We start from the raw sequence: 21,157 nt of genomic DNA on the forward strand, positions 1-21,157 counted from the left end.
ATATAAACACATGTTCACCTCGTCATACAAGAGACTGAAACCCCATGACGCTAAAATGGAACGCAGAATAATCAGAGTACGTTTGTTTACATCCACTGAAGGGTATCATGATTTTGATTCTCCATAAAAAGCGTTGAACTGGTCGCGCACTCGTATCCATCCAAAGGCCGGTGATGAAGAATGAGGATACAGAGTGCAGAAAAAAGATCCAGGAACTGAACCACAAAGTTGGAACTGTGTAATATTATATTTTCAACACCATAAGTGCTTTGCTTTCAGTATTATCGCTGGGGGAGAGCAAGTGACTGGTGCTGTCGTACGGTGGCAGTCAGCTTGTCTTTCGTTGAGAAAGTTGAATGCTAGGTAAGTGCTGCGTCTTCCTGTGCCTCAACCATCACAGAGAAGAGAGATTCGTCTGCCGTGCACCCGCTGATCGAAGTGGCTCCCTCGGTGCTTCAGACACAAGGACACTTCCTGCCCCTACGCCACAAGCGGTCTCATATCTCATCATCTTGTCCCGTGGTGTTGCTAAGCGTCAACCTAAGAGATATAGTATCGGAGGAACTCATGATAAGAGAGATAAGCTCCGGGCATCTTGAAGTCAGATGGACATATTATGAAAGAAACGGACATAGCGGAAATAAGAATAAGAGAGAAAGATTGATATGGGTTCTGATAATAGCAGTGAGAGGCCTAACATGAATAACACTTGGCTGAAGAAAATGGACATTAATAAAGACGCGATGCAAAGACACTGCCAAAGAAATTCACATACTCTATCAGGCAACATGGCGGCCTTATGGAATATAAATGAAAATCGTATAATTAATAAAACAGTAGACGTGCGAGAGGTCGGCGGCTGTTAGGCAACAGACGGACATCACACAGACAGCAAAAGAACCTCAGAAAATAACAGACGTCACAGATATAAAAGAATGTCATATCCAGATGTCAGAGATATAAACGAAGAGATAGTTAAACTTCATAGAATCTGACGAGCATAGATACGCTATAGATAAGCCAATGGAAAAGACATATAATATGAAGAACAGACCATCATTTAAACTAACAGAGAGATATTATGAACAGTGGTCGAAGAAAGTAAGGTGTACTGTGTGTGTGTGTGTGTGTGTGTGTGTGTGTATGGGGGGGGGGGCAATCATCCCTAGGTAGCAAAGTAGCAATGTCGTAAACAATACAATGCTACTCACCAGCTACTAGCTGGAGTGTGTGTCGACCAAAACAATCGTGAGCCATCGTCAGGTCCTGGAGGAGACTGTATGTGCCCCACATTAAATTGTTCCCTTTACGGTCGTGACGATGGATGGTTGGGCTGGTTCTCTTGAGCTTTAAGCCCATTGACTGCTAGGGTCATTAAGGCCCTCAGCGTCAAGTTACATAATCACTGACGGCAAAGACTTGAACACCTTCTTCGTGTGTCTAACATAATTCTGTGGCCACACAGGGTCTTCATACATGGATCTTGCCATATTGAGGGTAGTTAGTTGATTGTTTGGGCTTTAGGGTTGTCATCTACGAGGTTCCTTAAGGGCGTTTACAGTCAGGCTGCATCCACCCAGCGAAATATCTTTGACACCTTCTTCAAGCCGTGAAGGATGATTCTAAAGACCACATACACTCTCACGAACTATGTGGCCCCAAGTCATTATTATCATCAAGACAAAATTGAAAAAAATAATACGTTCTTGAATTCTAGCATCTCAACGACTTTTAGACCTTATATTCATAAGCAAACATCGAAACAAGAACCATAAATGAGATGAAGAATTAGATTAATATCATCTATTTATTATGGGTTATAAATACATCTTTGGTGTATGCATTATAGGTGCCGGTTCTCTTGCAAGGATCAGGCCGCTGGGGGTCTGTGAACGGCAATTGGGTTGGTCCAGCGTTCCAGAAGAAGCCATGTCCATCCACAAGCTCTTCTCTGGACGTTGAGAATCACCAGTCACTGAAAGATCTCCAGCTGCTGGTCTGAGGTGGCAGACTTAAGGACAAGACATCTTGAAGACAATATACCTTCCTGGAAGAGCATGAGAGATAACTGGAACCAGACACCTGAAACCACACACAAAAAAAGGGACCAGATACCTGGCATAAGACGCTTGAGATCGATTAATTAGCATCAGACACCTGGAACGGAGGACCAGGTCCTTAAACAGGCTACCCTGGGAGCAGAGAACAAGAACCAGATACTTGCATTGGACACCTGGAACCAGACAGACAAGACCTAGATATCTACCTTAGAACAAACACCTGGCTTCAAGTACATGGTACCAGATATATGTGGAGGGGAGTAGGATTGTACTAGGGGCCTGGTACCTCACCAATCCACCAATCTTTATTTCTAAATCCTTTGTCTCTTTTCTTATAGGAACGATTACATTAATGTTAATCTTAAGATCCTTTCAACACAGACTAACTTTACTCTCAGCCTATCATTCTGACCTCCTCCACAGAGCTCATTTTTGGCTCTGGTGGTTCTATGACTGAGAGTAATTTCACGGATTTTAGATGGAAATTTCTTTTAATCATGAATGTTTTAATTTTTCGTCTCTTAATTGCTAATTTCCACTTTCTATTTCAATTAAAGTTATCCTTTTTTAGACAAGCATTCTGACTGTTTACTCTGTGTATAAATTGCCATCGTATGTTGATAAGGGTCATACATCTTTAGCAATGTCATTCAGCTGTAAAGATATGAATTTAGGATCCCAAAAACATATGATTAAAAATATTTCAAAATGAATGTCCCCTGAATTCACTTAAAAAAGTTTTCATATCATTGGAAAATTAATTTACAAATATGATTCACAGATAGTACGGACAAATTCAGTTCATTATGATAAGCCTTTTGCCAGATACATAACAAATATATACATATTTCTTTATAAAGAAAAAAGTAAGAATATCATAATGAACAAAATTACATCATCATATATTAACAAGAAGAAATATATGTATATTTTCTCTTTCATTAATATGTTAATAATTTCTAATGTTCAGAAGAGTTTGTGATCCTAATTTTTACTATTTCCAGGCAGATACCAACAAGGTAATGTATATTTATTCATGTTTATTCCGAATTTATATGAGCAATTGATTTATATGAGCAATTAATTTTTCCATGGGATATTTCTGTAGGAATGTTTCAAATATCATTGCAATTGTTTGTGGGTTTTCTGTTTTACCAGTGGAGTCACTTAATGTTCATAATTAATGAGTTAATCGTTTGTGTAAACGAAAAATGGGTCTTAGAGTAACATTGGCTTGCCCGCTTTTGCGAAGTGGCGTCAGGAACAAAAGGTAGGATGGCCTCATATGCATACAACCACTGCCTAGTTGCTACGTACAATCTAATTAGTACGAAACTCATAGATTTTACGAAAGATGTTTCTTATGGTATGATTTCCCTCTATGTACCCTAGGATGTGTATCTTTGTTATGAAAAAAAATGTGATTTATGCAATGCTACCATTTGTTCATCCCTCCGTACTTAGCTCTGTGTATCTAATCTCTTCTACTGCCACAAACAGCCTCGAGAAGAACAAGCGGTCTGCTTTTATTTGCATTTCTGTGTATAGTATGCCCTTATCCACAGGTACAACCTATCATTCTCGCAGGTGGGCATGTAAATAATCTTGACAAAGGCAAAGTGCGAAATGCTCCACAGACGTAAAGCGAACATACCTTCTCCCACAGACATGTAAGCATGTTCCCTCCAAAAGCAATATGCGCATATCTTGCCAGAATAGAAGATTAGCATATCCTTCCAAAGACCAAAATGCGTATGCCTACCCTCACTAGCAGATGGGCATGGCCTCCCATAAAAGCATATTCTTCCCCACAAAAGGATCGGAAATTCCTCCCCAAAGTGCACATGTCCCCAAGATAACAACACTGAGATCCTCACTGGAGTAGATGCCTCCAAACTTCCAAATCATTAAAAAAGATCCTTTTTTTCCACCAACTCTTTGACAGTAAATATACCTGCGCAAAATCTGTCAATTTTCAGCAAAAAGAATTCGTAACCAATCGGTTATTTTACGCATTTTCGGTTTTCAATTGACATAGGCTTGTACCTATTCTATGTGCTTATACCTGTCCCATAGGCTTACACCTCTATCCCGTAGTTCTACACGTATCTCATAAGCTTACACCAATATCCCAGGGGGCTAACACCTTTATCCCATTGGTTTACACCTCTATTCCATTGGCTTACACGCATCCCATAGCCTTATATCTGTCTCTTGGGGGTTACTCCTGTCCCATACATTGCCTTTACCTTACGCTAGACGCCATCCTGTCCCGACATTGCCAAGTACAGGCCGTAGACGGAGGAAAAAAAGCAGTCGGACACACGGACAGGCACTGTACATACGCTGGACGGGGGCACGGGATAGCGACCTCCTTTACATGAGCTCAGCACAGGTATGACCTCCCTTAGATCGAGGGTCCACCAGAAAATAACTCCAACTCGTAAAAGACTTGCATTTATATATTCGTCTGGATACATTTATGATTTTCAAGATTTTGGGTCATCTGTTGTTCATGGATATCTCTCTCTCTTTCTTTCTTTTGATGATCCTCAACAATCGCTTTTAAATTCGTGTACTTGCATCACACTTCAAGCTTAAACATACATCTTAGTGGAGATGTAACAATTCCTTTCTAAATATACATTGCAAAGGAACAGAATGTGTTCAAAGTCTGTATACTCACACATGCCATCCTCATGTATCTGTGTTGTGAGCCAGGGGGGGGGGTAAAGCATGAAATATATTCAGATAATGAATGGGTGTTAAATTACATGTGAAATCTTCCTGTTTGTTACATCGCTGGGCGTGATTGATGACATGGCCAACAGACGACGAGGTCTCCTCAAAGGCTCTGGCACAATCGATAGATCAGTGGTAATACTTATGTCTCACTGAGATCAGAAAAAAAACATCTCTCAAACGTGATATCCTTCACAAGTAACAGTAAGATGACTCTAATGATACGTGCTTAATCACAGACAGTCTCGAGAGGACCAACCAAGTGGTCTGTCTCGAGAGGACCAAGTGGTCTGTCTCGAAAGGACCTTGTGGATGGACTGTTGCTGTTTGCATTCTTTTGCAATAATATTATCGTTTATATCTTTATCTTAGTATCTGAATAATTTTCTTTATCACGATTTGTATGATAACTTGGGGCTCCGAATTGTTTGACTTCCTAAGCCGAACGTGAGGTTGACATAGGAGGAGAATATAATGCCAAGTGATAACTAAGAAAGCTTCCTAAAGCTGATAATCGTAGAGAAGGTAAAGGGAGAAAAAGTACTTGTGTGTTAATGCAGCAAACGTACTTGTGTGTTACTGCATGTCGAAGAAGGCGACTAAAAAGAGGTGGGAGTTGGGGGCTGCAAATCCTTCTCTCCTGCTTTTACTTTTCCAAACAGAAGGAACAGAGAAGGCGACCAAGTGAGGATTTTCCTTCTAAGGCTCAGTCCTCTGTACTTGACGTTACAGAACATATATGAAAAAAATGTATATATGAATCTACTTATCTATTCATATATATGATTATGGTTATAATGAACCGTTTAATAAACCGAAATACAACCAAAGGCTCATGATATAAAACCAAAATGTAAACAATATAGAGATCTGGGCTACAACGAGTGGCAAAAGGCCGTCCGGAAGACGAGGCTTTATAGTCATCAAAAATGTTCACAATAGGTGGGACGCCCGGGGATGTTCTTGAGGGGCCTGTACGACGAGTTCAGACGCACCTGATGTTGCTGGAATCCTCCCTCTTGTGGTTTTCCCGAGAGTCGAAGTCGCTGTAGACGAGGGTGTAGTATCAACTTTAGACGAAAGGGAGTACAGCCTCATCGAAGACCTTATGATCCTTAAAGAATCGGTCATTTCCCTACTACTGCAGGAGCTCTTAAGGGAAAAGGGAAAGCGGGATAATTACATACATATTATCACAGTATTGTCCTTACATCCGATACCAGGAGATGGATCAGATACGAAGCTTAAGAAAGCTTATATGCACGTCTTCAAACCATACCCAGTTGATGGAAGATAAAAACTTCAAATGTATTAAAGAACACAAGACTTTCACCCTTAGACTACCGATCATGTTATTGTCTTGGAGACTGACGTATTGGTTTCTTTTGTCCCGTCCGATCACATTCCCTGGACATGTTTGATCCTGAGGCAGTAAATCCTATGTCTTTTGTTAGCTCTTGTGGACCCAACCAACCCTTCTGTGATTTAAAAGAGACATCGGAAGTATTTAATATCAAAGACCATATTTCGTCTTTTAAGGCCTTTTTTGTATTCACATATTTGGTTTGTTTTGATAAGAACTCATTCATCTTGTAGAAATACATGAGAAAGCCAATTTCTGAAGTTTTATTTTTCTGTTCTTTGATTAATGTGAAAATTTACATCAGTTCATGGAAATATTACTACTTGTTTTGCACTCTTGAATTGAACTGAAAAAAAAAAGACTTGTCCTACGACCTGTGGTAATAGTTGCTGATTTACCACGTACAACGATACACACATAATTGGCAATCCAGTAAATGAAGATCATCGTATATTGTTCATATCTTATTCGAGTGAGTAACTCGTAACTTGCTATGGCTTTTGAGTCGACCTATTCGATTCTTCTTGAAGTCAAGTTGGCATATTATCGACCACAAGCCTAAAATCGAACTACAAATCATGACAACAGATTCACCGGAGAAAAAAAAAAAGACGTTGAAAATACTGTGAGGAAACGCTCTTCAGCACCTGGTCACACCCACCCTGCCAGGCGCTCTGACTGGACGGAGAACATAGCGTGACTCATGGCGTGTCGTGATTAGCTGTGCCTTAACGCGCGAGATTTGAAATCAAAAAAAGATTATATAAAAGCGAATATATATATATATATATATATATATATATATATATATATATCATCCCTGGGGATAGGGGAGAAAGAATACTTCCCACGTATTCCCTGCGTGTCGTAGAAGGCGACTGAAAGGGGAGGGACCAGGTGGCTGGAAATCCTCCCCTCTCGTTTTTAATTTTCCAAAAGAAGGAACAGTGAAGGGGGCCAAGTGAGGATTTCCCTCAAAGGCTCAGTCCTCTGTTCTTATCGCTACCTCGCTAACGCGAGAAATGGCGAACAGTATGAAAGAAAAAGAATGTATATATATATATATATATATATATATATATATATATATATATATATATATATATATATATATATATATATATATATATATATATATATATATATATATATATATATATATATGTAGGACTCCTGTAGTTTCGAGAGTGAGGTACACTTAGGATCAAGCATCTGATGGACTTGTGATATTGTGAGTATATTGTAATTTTTGTAGAATTCAATGTAATTCAGAACCGATGATATTTCATAGTTTTGTAGAATTGAATGTAATTCAGAAGCGGTGATATCCCCATCCTTCCTGTTATCCATCCTGTGACATCACCTCCCATCTACCATATTCCGTAACCCCCATATATCCTACGTCACGTCTAATCCCACGATATCATGCGCCAATCGATCGGACATAATCCACCTCATCTTGTGGTGGTGATCAGATCCGCCCAGAGCAGCGGGGGGGCTTTGTCTCCCGTTGTCTTATTGCTGCCTTAATGGTACTGTCCTGTCCGGTTAGATGCCATTAACATATTAATCATAGGTCCATTAGGTGTCCCTAGTCCCTCCTATCCTTCCTCCACCCCCTTAACTGACACACACACACACATCAACATGTTCCTGTACTTATCACGACTTCCTGTCATGAGTCCACGAAAGAGCCACCTCAACATAACAATCTACCAACTGAAGTTATCTATCTACATCTATCTATCTGTCTGTATACATATATATATATATATATATATATATATATATATATATATATATATATATATATATATATATATATATATATATATATATATATATATATATATATATATATATATATATGACAGAAACACCACATCTTGCTTAGGATCTTCTTCTAAAGTGAACAAGATCATGAATAGTTAATATTTCCTTACACCCAGTATAACTATCCCAAGATAAATAATATCATACAGCCAGAATGTATGTAAAAGTCAGATATAAGAAAAATTTTGCTATTTACAACAGAGCAAAACCCTAGTACATAACTGAAGAACAAATACAGTAAAGAAAAAATTTGTGCATTAATTCCCTACATTACTGGATGGGTTCCTTCCTTCATTGTCTCTCTGTCTTTGTTTTATCTTTAGTTGTTTCCTCAATTGGCATAGTCGTCCATTATGCTGCACATTGTCTTCGTTGTGTTCCCTTTCCATCTTGTAGGTGATCTTTCCGCTTCTTAGATTTTTCAGCTTTATTGTTTGGCTTCTCTTCTTCATTGTCTTCATTCCTATGTGGATCCTATCGAACACTAACTTGTCAGTTGTATCGATTTTTTGATGTTCCTTCTGTCTGTTGAGTTTTGTCTTTACCGTATTTTCTCAGTCCTTTCTTCTCTTTATCCTATATTTTCTCCACCTTGTCTTCTATTGTTCTTCACATTTTCTACGTTGCGGTATCTTATATATATCCTGGATTATCATGATTTTTCCAAGCTTTCCTTGTCACTCTTGTATCTAGTTCATTTTCCCTTGTCCTTTTGGCCCTCTTGAATTCATCTCTTGTAGCCAATCCAAGTGTGGGATCTGCCTTTCTCCTCATGTCCAGTTGGATCTCTTAGTGTCTTCTCCTGTTCCCCCTCTCTCCTTCCTTCGTTTTTCTTATATATTCTTACATCATCTCTGCTTAATGTATCTTCAAAGCTCCTCCTTCAACATGCTTCTATTAACGACCTCTGGGGTATGGGTGCAGGCCTCTCAAATTTCTCTGTTCCTTCTATCTCCTCAAACTTTTTTTTCTCTCCATTTTCAAATGGCTTCCTTTTTTTGTCCTCTGTACTTTCTACACTTTCTCATATCCTTCATTTGTAGTTTAGATATGTTTTTTTAATCGTTTTTAGGTATCATATTATCTTCGTTTTCCTCTTCTGTTAGTGTCTCTTTGTTACACCAAAGGTTAGTTCGGGAGAAGCAACAAAGCAAACAAAATGAAATGACAAATGGACTGTAATTTCACACACATTAGATTAGGTTGAGGTGGACCATGCTCGCATCTTCATAATGATCAAAAGCCGGACGTTCATTAGTGGATGGACTAAGTAACTGACCAATCAGATGGCGTCTCTGATACCATTAAAAAGGTTATGATCCCTGTGTTGATTAACCATGATGGTGGAAGTTGTTAATTATCTTAGCGTATTTATCTGCAACTGTGTAAATCTTGAATCTAGTTATAGTTATAGGTATAGTTATCAAAATTATAGATTTTTTTGATGCATGCACGATATGTATGAATATTTAGAGGTTCTTGGCTTTTGTGATTCTTTTTTTAAATGTCTTTAGAAGGTCGTTGAGTGGTGTTGAGAGATTCGATCCCCTCACGTAAGACGAAAGCTTCAGTCATGTACAAAAAAAATCATGATCGAGGGATGGTAACGTGCCTCAAAGGAGGGAGTTTTTGCATGAGAGCGAGGAGTGGCTCAGGATCATGCAGTATCACCCATGCTTTTGTCCATGTTGTCTTGGAGGATGGGGCATTGGTGATACCAGAGTGAGACGGAATGATTAAAAGCTCATAGCTAAATCATGGTGGAGGACACTGGACGCTATTACAGTTGTTGTATGCATATGATTCTTTAATGTTAGTTTAGGGAGAAGAAAACCTGGGAAGAACGGTTGGTCCCTCGGTGGTGATACGTCAATGTGGAGGGAGAATGTTGAGAGTGAATGCTTTAGGAACAAAATCCTTGTGTTTGAAAATGAAATTGACAGTCATATATATATATATATATATATATATATATACATAAAGATAGATAGATATAAGCATGACAGCTTCCTTCCACAACAATGGGGTCAACTACACGCAAGCACTTTACTCTTATCCTTCCAATCACCACAAGCATAAAAGCGGCAGGGCACACAATGGGCAACCCCTGGAGAAGAAGCCACGACCATGCGTAAAGCGGTGGGGCGGGCGATAGTGAGGGTGGGAGCTGGGCAATTAGGCCGTTATCACCGACTACCATCTCGGGAAACGGGATGTCAGCCTCCAATATATAAAGTGAGGCGGGAGAGGAGAGAGAGGGAGGGGGGTGTGTTGGAAATTTTTGCCCCTTTTTTAATTAGACGTTCATTAGCGGTGCCATCTACAGCAGCTTTCCATTACAGGTGGCTGATAAGAGCGGGATTCGAGGTCATTAGTCATATTACAGGGTAGGCTTTGGGGGGGGGGGCAGCAAAGTGGGAGGGCAGATCCAAGTGGGAAGGAAGGGGGAATCCTTGTATTAATCTGTAGCGTTCTGGGCTCTAAGGCTGAGTGGCTGTTGGGTCGAGGGAGGTCAAGGGGTCATGCCGCCTTATCATCATCATCATCATCATACGCAGCTCAGAGTGACTTCCGTCAGTAGAGGGAGAGAGATGAAGAAGGAGGAGGAGGAGAAGGAGCAGGAGGAGGAGGAGCAGGAGCAGCAGGAGCCTGGCTGTGTTGGTGGTGGGAGCGAGGTCCTTCCTTATCTCTCTTCGGAATGTTTATGAAGGAAGTCCCATTGTGGGATATGATTCACTTTCTTATATACCAACTTTTTTTTTTCTCTTTTTTTTTTTTTTTGTTTTAAGAGTACGGACGGGTCTGGTGAGTTTTGCCCACAGGATAAGAATCTCTGGTTCGCTAATATACTTTAACTGTTAAGGTATCTAGATGGCTTTGAGAAGTATTCAGCTAGACGTAGGAATTTATCGGGGCTATATATATATATATATATATATATATATATATATATATATATATATATATATATATATATATATATATATATATATATATATATATATATATGCTGTTTCTGATATGATGCCTGAGTAAGGAAGGACCAAAACAGAGAGACCTAATATGAGACTAAGATATTGGTCCACAAATGTCATCATGGGTTAGTGTCTTTTTTCACGTATGATGGTGCTGGTGTGTGATGAACGAAGCGAGAGAGATTATCTGAAGGAATTCATTAGTCTTTTCCAAAAATATATAAAAAAAAAAGTAATGAGTAAGGATGAATCAGCTGAACCCCAAGATGATAGTGTTACAACTAAGGTCAATAAGGACTAACCAGCTCTGATGACAATGATTCACCTGCTGGTAACATTCACTGATAACAGAACCTCCCCGAGTCCAGATTGCAGATAGAACCCTCGTTAACACATGAGGTTCTCGTAAGCACTCTAACTCCAAAGATAACCGAGACATGTAACTCCAGTTTTATTGCTCGGCTTATTCATCAAATTTGTGGCAAAAACCTGGCCTAACGATACGACACTAGATAGCGTTGTAGACTATGAATGACATTATCCTATCCTACGCAAACTGATGTTCAGCGAGTCAGATAGACAGCGACGTAGAAAGTGGAGAAAAGTGCGAGGGATGAGAAGACGATCAACGGCGAGGGAGATGCGATCTCAAACGTTACGGTGGTAACGCCATGTAATGAGAATGGGTGATGAGAGGCTGGCCAGAGGAATCTACGATGAGAAAATGAAAGGAATTCGAGGAAGCAGACCCAGTTGATGAGTTGGGGTGGGAAGGGGGTGAAGGTACCGTAATGGAAGGCCTGCAGCTGCCCTGGTTGACGCAGCTGGGAGAGTAGCGAAACAAGAACCAGAACCAAGGGAGGAGGTACTGCAATCCTCTCACTGCAGTAGCTTCGGCCTTCAGTAGACCTCCATGGCCAGTGCATTTCTTGAAGAGGTCCCCACACAGCCTAGCGGACGGACCGAAGGCTTTCCTCACCACTGGACTTAGTGAAGGCCTAAGGACCCAGAAGACTCATTGAGTTACATGGTCAGTAAAGGTAGAGTAAATGTAATGGGTAATGTGCCGTCATCCCTCTGGCCGGTTTAAGATAAATGATGCCATGACGAAGGAGTAAATCGGATGGTCTTTTCACATGACTCCATTGTTAAGACAGCAGTAGTAGACATCGTCTTTCGTCGTTTAACTCTGTGGAATATTTTCCTGATATCCTTCCAAGATTCAATTATAATTAGGTGAGCCACCTGACGTTATAATCTAAGGGTAATGATAACGTTGCCTGAACTAGACCATCCTAACCTTATCTAGGCTTCTTCCACTAGTAATAATTCAACGAAGGATGTTCATGATAAATTGTAGCATCTCGTATTGGGGCAGCAGTTGCCTAGTTAAATTCAAAAGTCCAAATGAGCAATTTAGACCAGTCTCTTTCTGAATCCCATTCGTTTCCTACTAATTAGTAAGAAACCCTGTACGTTAACCCTGTAATATCATAAAGACGTTGGATGTACCGTATTCTCCGCTCTAACCTGGACACCCAAGAAAATGAATATCACATCTGTTTCCTCAAAAGATGAGGGTCGTGTATGACTGCCACAGTTATCTTACTTCTCAGAAATACTTTGTATGTGCAGGGGTCTCATTCGCTCCCTGTATAGAGTACTGCCCGTGAATCTGGGATGACTCTTCTTCCGTCACTCCTACTTCTATTGTAGAATCGAATGACTTATCATAGGCTCCCTTGCTTTCACCTCTCTTCAACCATCTCCTTGCGTCCCTTTTGGTGTAGCTTTCTTCTCCCTTTTCTACAGGTATCATCATTTCGGCCACCGATCTCCTGTGTCCAGGCCCACACCACCTACATCCACGGCACTGGGCTGGTTGCTTCATCCCTTAGTTTCCCTATGGAGTCTAAATACGCTAGGATTAACCGTTATGACACTTCTTTCTATTTTCATACAGAACAGGGGGAAGGCATTTCTTCCTTTTATTTGTCCTGCCCTTTTCCTAAAACCTCTACACCTTAAACGGTCAGGTCTACGAACAAGTGAGAATCACAAAAACATTCTCCGTTCTACATTATTTTTCTAATCTTTATTCTTTCATTAGCACATGATTTCATCTTTTCAACGGTAATAGTTCTCACCAATGCATGATTCTAAACATGTCACGTCAGCTACCATGAAAAGGAAAATGCCATATATGCTAGAATAATTACTTACTCTAACCACAACAGCTTGTTATGAATAACTACCCTTCGTCTTCCGTACAACCCCCTCACTCTCCTCCTCCTATCCCAACCAAGCCAGCACCACGGACCTCCCTCCCCTCAGCCTTCCCAAGCCACAACCCTCCACCCTCCTCCTCCTCCTCCACCACCTACCGTATCTCCCCCTCACCTCAACATAACTAAATCCAACGAGGCGGCGGTAAAGTCTGGATGATGCAGTCTAGGTATTCTTTATGATGGAGGTTAATGTCTCAGATTATAACATGTATATCACATGCATAATTTCATCACAGCCCCCACAGTCCCGGGCCACGTAAATATTGGAACCAGGGAAGGATTAGTTCTCCTCAACTGGCTAATTTGTCGAGGTTTGGACTCCGACCGCAAGGGAGGAATTACCTGATCCTGCAGGCGTCTTTAAAACCTTCAAAACTTTCAGGAGAATATTAATGGAAATAAAAAAAAAAAATGGGACAGGGATTACAAAGGTAGGATGGTTGAGCTGGATGGAATGGTAATAATCAATGCAAGACAGATGGTTAGCTAAACCACCCGGACAAAAAAAAAAAAGGAAAAAAAAGAAAAGAAAGACGTGTGACTCTGAAACTAAAGATAGATTACAATGCCAGAGCTTCTCTTTCTCTCTCTCTCGCTCTCTCTCTCTCTCTCTCTCTCTCTCTCTCTCTCTCTCTCTCTCTCTCTCTCTCTCTCGTTGCTATTTACGATCATCAGGTATCACTAATTCCGCTAAAGATTCATTTTATTCTTATCTCTCTTTCTCTCTCTCATCTGGGGCAACAGTCAGTTCTCCCTTGTCATTTCTCGTTTGTGACATGTTTAATTAATTTCATGCTGGATTCGTGTGAGAAGCATTAACAAATTTCACGGCTTCTCAGGGTAACGTTACTGCCAGTTCTCATACCATTAAACTACAGAAGAATACTACAATAGTTCACTTTGTATCCAGGTCTGGAAGGCTGTAGATTAGGCTGCATCTTTCTTGCTTGATTCTTGACTGATGGAACGGGTTTCAAGAGGTGGGGAGTTAGTGAGTGACTTGCTTGAAGGTTCTTGGGAGTGCGGTGATCAAGAGAAGGTTTAAGAAATACAGGAAAATTAGGAGAGTGTCAGAGCCTTTGGTTCCATCAAAACTAGAGCATTCTAAAGAAAGAAATATTGATTTTCCTCTTTTTTTAGGGTTTACGTTGCCTTTATGGCTTGAAGAACGCCATATTGATACGTTTCGCCATTCATTTACGCCAAATATGCACGATTAATCGCTAGATCCAGTAATAATATTTGCAACTGAGAAGAAACTTTCATAAGAAGAGAATTGCCCTTGCCATGCAATGACCTGCCCCAAGAGAACTTGGAACAACCAGTGAAATCACAGGACGCCAGTTCAAAAGCTCTCATGGGAGGCAGGTCGTTTGGTAGGAAGCGAGAATTCTTTTTCGAGTTAATCGACCATTTGGATTACGAACTCAGACGTCTGTTAGCATTTGTGTCTTAGTGTCATGATAATTTCCACTGCGTTCCCGGTATCATATTACTGTCCAATAGATCGATGATATATACTAAATGTTCTACACTCTTTGAGGAATAAGTGGGTAATCTGATTAATATTCTTATTTTTGAGTTAGAGAACATTTTGTTGAGAATTTCATTAATTACTTGAGTTCATCATGGGAAAGACATCTCTTTTTCGTTGACCTCTTGTTAATACATCTTGTTAAATCAGTGTGCAACGGGGTATTAGCGAAAGTGGCCACTGGGTAAGTGGAGGTCCCCCTAGGAATAAGAAAATATCTCTTCTTTTGAATCCCAGGAGGCGGCAGGGAGGGATGGGGAAATGGGGCCCCCCCACGCATGTAAAACTCCTCCTCCCCCTCATACAGCACAGATAGGTTATCACAAAATTACACACACACACACACACACACACACACACACACACACACACACACACACCATGACAACCAGTGTCATGTCTCCTCTGACAGTGTGTAGTTCCCTTAATCTCAAGAGTGTTCGTCCATAATCCAGATTTTCCCGGCAATATTTCCTCCCTCTCCTTTTTGAGGGATTGGGGCCGCTTTGATTTGTGGCTGTGGTTGTCTTCTTATACCTCCAGACTTTTGTAATTAATGTCTTCTTTTATACACGCGCAGGCTATAAATTGCCAAGACTCAACAAATAAAGGAGTGGTCACCCCTACATCTGCCGCTACTCTCTCTTTCTCTCTCTCTCTCTCTCCTCTACCAATTCAAATAAATCTATCCAGCATCTTTATGAATACTGTGGACGAGGGTAGATATTCAGAATAGGGAAACCCCACCCCCACCTACTGCCCTCAAAGGGAGGCGTCGGAAGTGTTTGTATGTGTTTTTTTGCGCTTTATATGTTTGTTTGTCTCTTTGTTTGATTGTGTGTATTTGTGTGTGTGTGTGTGTGTGTGTGTGTGTGTGTGTGTGTGTGTGTGTGTGTGTGTGTGTGTGTGTGTGTGTGTGTTTAGACGTTCATATGCCTTCATATACATTAACCCTTTCCCTTCTGGTAGGAATATAACTTACCACAGCTTGTCTTTCAGCTCCTACCATGGCTAGTCTTTCTCCACCTACCACATTTCTCCTTCTGCCTCTACCACATTACACCATAAGCTCCTCTTCTCTTCCGCTATCGCAAACAGCCTCGTTACGACATAGTGAGGTGTTCCTCTCTGTACTCAGTTGTATGCAGTTGTATATGGCTTATGTCGGTGTGTAGAGCAAGCATCTTCACGGAGGGGAGCCACGAGCAGCAGTATGCTCTGAGGATTGCAATGGAAGTCAGCTGGTGACACAGAGGTGACTGCCTGCCTCATCTCCCACTCGCTAAATCAATCTGAACCAGACCTGTAGCCTTGGGGCTGGATGGCTGCCCCCGTCACTCCTCCATCAACGCTCGTAAAGCTGCTTCATCGCCTCTATCCTTTCCCCTCCCTAACTCCTACTCCCTACCCGTCTCTAGCTTCTGTGGTTCACCTCCCCCCCTTCATCTTTCTCTCTCTCTCTCTCTCTCTCTCTCTCTCTCTCTCTCTCTCTCTCTCTCTCTCTCTCTCTCTCTCTCTCTCTCTCTCTCTCTCTCTCTCTCTCTCTCTCTCTCTCTCGAATTACGTAACCCTCTATACGGACAAAAGGGTGAGGGAGGGGGAACTCTCGTGTCTGTACATTATAAGTGAAAACTAATGATTGGATGTGAGCAAATGAGGCCGTTTTTCGTCTGTTCTTGGCGCTACCTCGATAAAGCGGGAAACGATGAACAAGTCTGAAAAAAGAACAAAAGAATTATATATATTTATATATATATATATATATATATATACATATATATATATATATATATATATATATATATATATATATATATATATATATATATATATATATATATATATATATATATATATATATATATATATATATATATATATATGTATATATATATATATATATATATATATATATATATATATATATATATATATATATATATATATATATATATATATATATATATATATATATATATATATATATATATATATATATATATATATATGTAGACAGATAGATAGAAATATACATATATTGTGCATATATTATGTGGATAGCTTTATCAATGTATGTATATGAAATCTTTCAAAAACAACACGAACTCTAGACGTCAGAAAGACCATGGAACTCTACACTGCATGGCGCTCACTATGTTTGAGAACTCAGCAAACCTTTTCTCCCCTTTCCCGACCACCGCTGCATCTCTCACTCCCTTATCTCCCTCAGTTCTCTTTGTGGGTTTTATTTGTACGTGAGGTTAATCCAACGTGTTATCAGGTGGGCCTCACAGTCGCTGCCTCTTGGGGGAGGGGGGTTCTCTGTCGTTTCTGTCATCCAGAGGTACTGTACTGTCCTGCCACTGGGCCTGTCCCTCTCTGTCCGTCTCTTTCCATCCATCCTCTCCCTCCATCAGTCTCTTTATCTCCCCCTAGGACCATCCTTCCCTCCTATCCGAGGAGGTCTTCCAAACAGCCTTTATCTACCATCCGCTTCTCCCTTAACCACTATCTACCCTCCCTTACGCCCTTCTACCTCACCATAGCACCTCTTTTCCTAGCTCGTTGTTCTCCTCAGTCGCTTTCCTATTCTCTCGTCCTCCTTCTGCCTTGCTCATTTTAGCTTTACTATCTTGTCTCCATGTATTTAGATTAAGAGGGGATGGTATGGATACCGTCCGCCTGCAGATAACCTCTTCAGAGACCATCAGTCCCTCTGTTGTTTGGCCCCCCCTGTATACTTGTCATAGACCATCAGGTCTTCTGTTATCTGCCCATCTCATGCATTACGATGTACTATCCTCCAGCATTAGACCTCGTCGTAGAATATCATGTTTTCTATTCCCTGTCCTTTCCACGTACTTTTCTCCAGCAGATAACCTCCTCGTAGACCACCATGTCATCTACTGTCTGTCCTTCCCATGTATTGTCTTTCAGCAAATAACCTCATCAAAGTCCATCAAATCTTCTGTTATCTGTCCCTCCCATGTACTACTCCTCCCTACCCTTTGCTATTCTTCCTCCTCATTCTCCCTCCCTTCTTCTCAGCCCTCCCACTTCCCCTTCGGTTTGCCCTCCCTCTTTCCATCCTTTTCCTCCTCTCCCTTCCCCCTTCCCCCCTTGGCCCGCCCATCTCCTGTAGGTCTCGACTGGTCGACTGGCCGGCAACCCTCGCTCCTTTATTCCTTGGCCGGCGTGGCTCTGCTCCTCCCCACACCCAACCCCACCCCCCTCAAGCCTCCGTCCGCCCCCCCGCTGCTCGGACAGATCCGCCCCCTCCACACTCCCGAAGTACAATAACCCTCAGTTTTTCCCTGCGCATTTTTCGACGAGAATTTCCCCCCTCGTCTAAGGTGGCCATGGGTCAAGTCTTCGTCGCCCGTTGCAGTCGCCCTTGGAACCTGTGATCTCCGTGTGTGCTCTGTAACCCCACACAAGACATGAAGCGTTAATACTGTTCCTTGCGATGACAAGGGGGGAAAAAAAGAGAACACGCCTTCGAGATGAGAGGAAAAGTGTTGCCCACCGTTCAGCAATACTGATTTCCTCAGATCTCACCATTTAATTTCCCTCATATTTGGTCTGTATCCCTAAACACTCCAAGGGGAGGAGCGATCATCTTCGCCCTTACGACCCTGGGGCAAAGGGACGCTCGGCCGAGGAAGGAAAGGCGAGGATTAATGGGAAAGAGGTTGGCTGACTGCTGGCGGGAGTTAGCGGAGATATGATACCGAATTCTTCATATCACCAGATCGTGGGGTTTATACATATGGCGCGCGGTGTTGGAACCTTTAATCTTTACACCGCAGGACTCGATTTTGTTTATATGTTGTTTAGGTTACCATCACTTATTCTTAATTATGTAAACAAACTGTAAATGAGACCTGTTCTCTGTTTAACTAAGTGGAAGATGCTGGTTTACTGCGTGTGAATTAGAACAGTGTAACGCTTTCCCTGTTTATAAGTATATATATATATATATATATATATATATATATATATATATATATATATATATATATATATATATATATATACAGCATGGTCTAAGTGATTTAATCCAATCATTATCAGACTAAACAGGTGATCATGTCTGGAATGATTGTATCGATAGATGTATGATTAAGATCCATCTACCGAGTGTATGATCTTTTCAAGTTCCATTTGTCTAACTTGACTGGCAAATAATGTACGAGGAGTCTGTGTAAATGTAACCACGAAGGGAATGATTCAGCTACCTCTTTTGACTTAAGTAAAGATTATGCGTTGCTCTCATCCTATTGCATTGGAATACAATGTAATTTTGCATAAGAATAAATTTTCATCTTTTGTAACACCCTGTCGAACACTGGAGTCTCGAGACACAGCTGTAAAGGATGATATTGTTGTAAGATATGGCTCCATCTTCAGTTTTAAGCTGAGGATGTTAGGTGGGTCCTATTACAGAAATACGTCAAAATCCAAGATTCAGCGAAGCTTAACTATCAGTATCTCTGGACTAAATACTGATAGAAATAGAGTTTAGTAATTTAGCTTCCTCTTCAGATTTCGTTGAGGATTTGAATGATTATCAATAGCTAACTGGATTGAAATCCATCTCGTTTAAGTAAGAATGATGATCGGGGAAACTAAAGCAGTTCGAGACATACGCACGAGACGTTTCGAACATATATGTTTGAGAAATCCGTCTTCGAACCTTATCTTACGATCGATGAAATATGACCTTTCCATCATGTCTGATGGATTCCCAACACGATCCAACGGAAGATGTGACCAAACAAAAAAAACGATTCAAGACATATACAAAACAACGTTCGTATGAGTCACTCAGGGTCGTTAGCGTTCGAACTCTGGCTGGCGATCGATAACATTAGCGAAGCCCATGATCATGGTGTAGGAATACAGCGAAGAGAGAGTGAGAATGACTCTTAGAATGTGTTTAATTTCTATCGATTGATGATTACACTGGATAACGGTCTTTAATGATCTCGCCAGTCGATGTGCTCAAGTCAAAATAACCAACCAGCCAGCCATCTAACCAACCAGGACCAGACATTAAGGAATGGGGACGTATATATGTACGTAGGCTGTACCGGCCCTATTTTTGTCCCCCTGTCACCCATAACTGGGTTGCGATTCGACCCGTCAAATGAGCGCTCTGATCCAGTCTGATGCAAATTCAACTTCACCAGGAAGTATAGGATTCTGAAACGTTCGTATAGTATGTGGATGAATCACTCATGGACTCCATCATCTTCGTTCCTGATACTGAACCATCATACTGAACTCATCCAACTGGACCTGATGAAAGTCTGACTGAACTTTTAAGTGATTTTGATCAGCGAATATAGGTATTCTTCTTTCCCCCCCAATTCAAACCGTCTTACAGGAACTTGCTTCGATTCTGTAATGAAAACGAATCGGAGTCACAATACAGACCAGAGTTTGGCCGAAGTCAAACACGAGGATATATGTGAAGACATTTGTCACGTATGGTCGCGTGATCTGACTCCATCTCAGGACCTGAGCTGAAGCTCAGTGGCCCGATCAATGAGGTGAGTGATCTTGGAGGAGGAGGAGGAGGAGGAGGAAGGGATGGTGGGATAAAGCGATAAAGAATCAAACATGATTTTTGAAAACCGCCGAACAGAAAGTGAAGTTCGAATCACGTATAGACGACCGCAAGGATAAGTTGCATACACACCTCAGTTTTTCATACTTGTGCTACAGTCATCTGTAAGAATCATCCACTATGTATTATATGTAGAATTCCCTTGACAGGGGATTGTTAAGTGAATGCCTATCAATGCCTATGACCCCAACAGCTGAGTAGTGAGCATAAAACGAAACGGTATTAACGTTCGTATATTCACACCTACACAAATACATGAAGCTACATAGGTACACATGTACTTAAGCATGAAATCCTCGTTTCAAAGGAGTCCATATTTCCCTGCTACTGGATGTAGCGCAGCCTTAGGCTCTGGAAAGGGGCCCTAGGGTAATTAGACATAAAAGAAAATAGCAGATATGTATATAATGTATGTATGTATACAGACATAAGCCTTTGGAGAAACCATCAATTACACAAGAATAAAGAAATATGTAATTAAAAGTGTGAGTGGCCCAGCCGGGCTATTTTAACCCCTCCCATCACCCACTCCCCATATATACCCTGGGACAAGAAAGAAAAAAAAAATATCTCAAAATATCTCAACCGCCTTTTCAGATTCAAAAAACAAAATTTTCATAATTTAAAATGATTTCCTTCTCGCCCTCACCAGCGAGCCATAACTCGCCTGGCTCTCTCACTCTCCTCCCATCCAGCTTCCTTTCCTCGCTTTGTTTTGCTCCTCTCGTAA

General features: G+C 41.0%; 1 protein-coding gene across 4 annotated transcripts in view; it reads left to right on the plus strand.

The window, feature by feature from the left end:
• The window catches only part of pb (homeobox proposcipedia), a 143,170-nt gene that overhangs the window by 15,798 nt on the left and 106,215 nt on the right, over positions 1 to 21,157 (plus strand). For 2 of the 4 annotated variants that reach the window (XM_071676208.1, XM_071676211.1), the window contains exon 2: positions 3,065 to 3,079. The exons of the other annotated variants lie outside the window; for them this stretch is intronic. In XM_071676208.1, coding sequence (XP_071532309.1) covers positions 3,065 to 3,079 — 15 coding nt within the window. The remainder of the gene's footprint in view (positions 1 to 3,064; positions 3,080 to 21,157) is intronic. 4 annotated transcript variants of the gene reach the window in all.

The sequence above is a fragment of the Panulirus ornatus genome, chromosome 22 (genome assembly GCF_036320965.1).
Source record: "Panulirus ornatus isolate Po-2019 chromosome 22, ASM3632096v1, whole genome shotgun sequence".
NCBI classification, from domain to species: domain Eukaryota; kingdom Metazoa; phylum Arthropoda; class Malacostraca; order Decapoda; family Palinuridae; genus Panulirus; species Panulirus ornatus.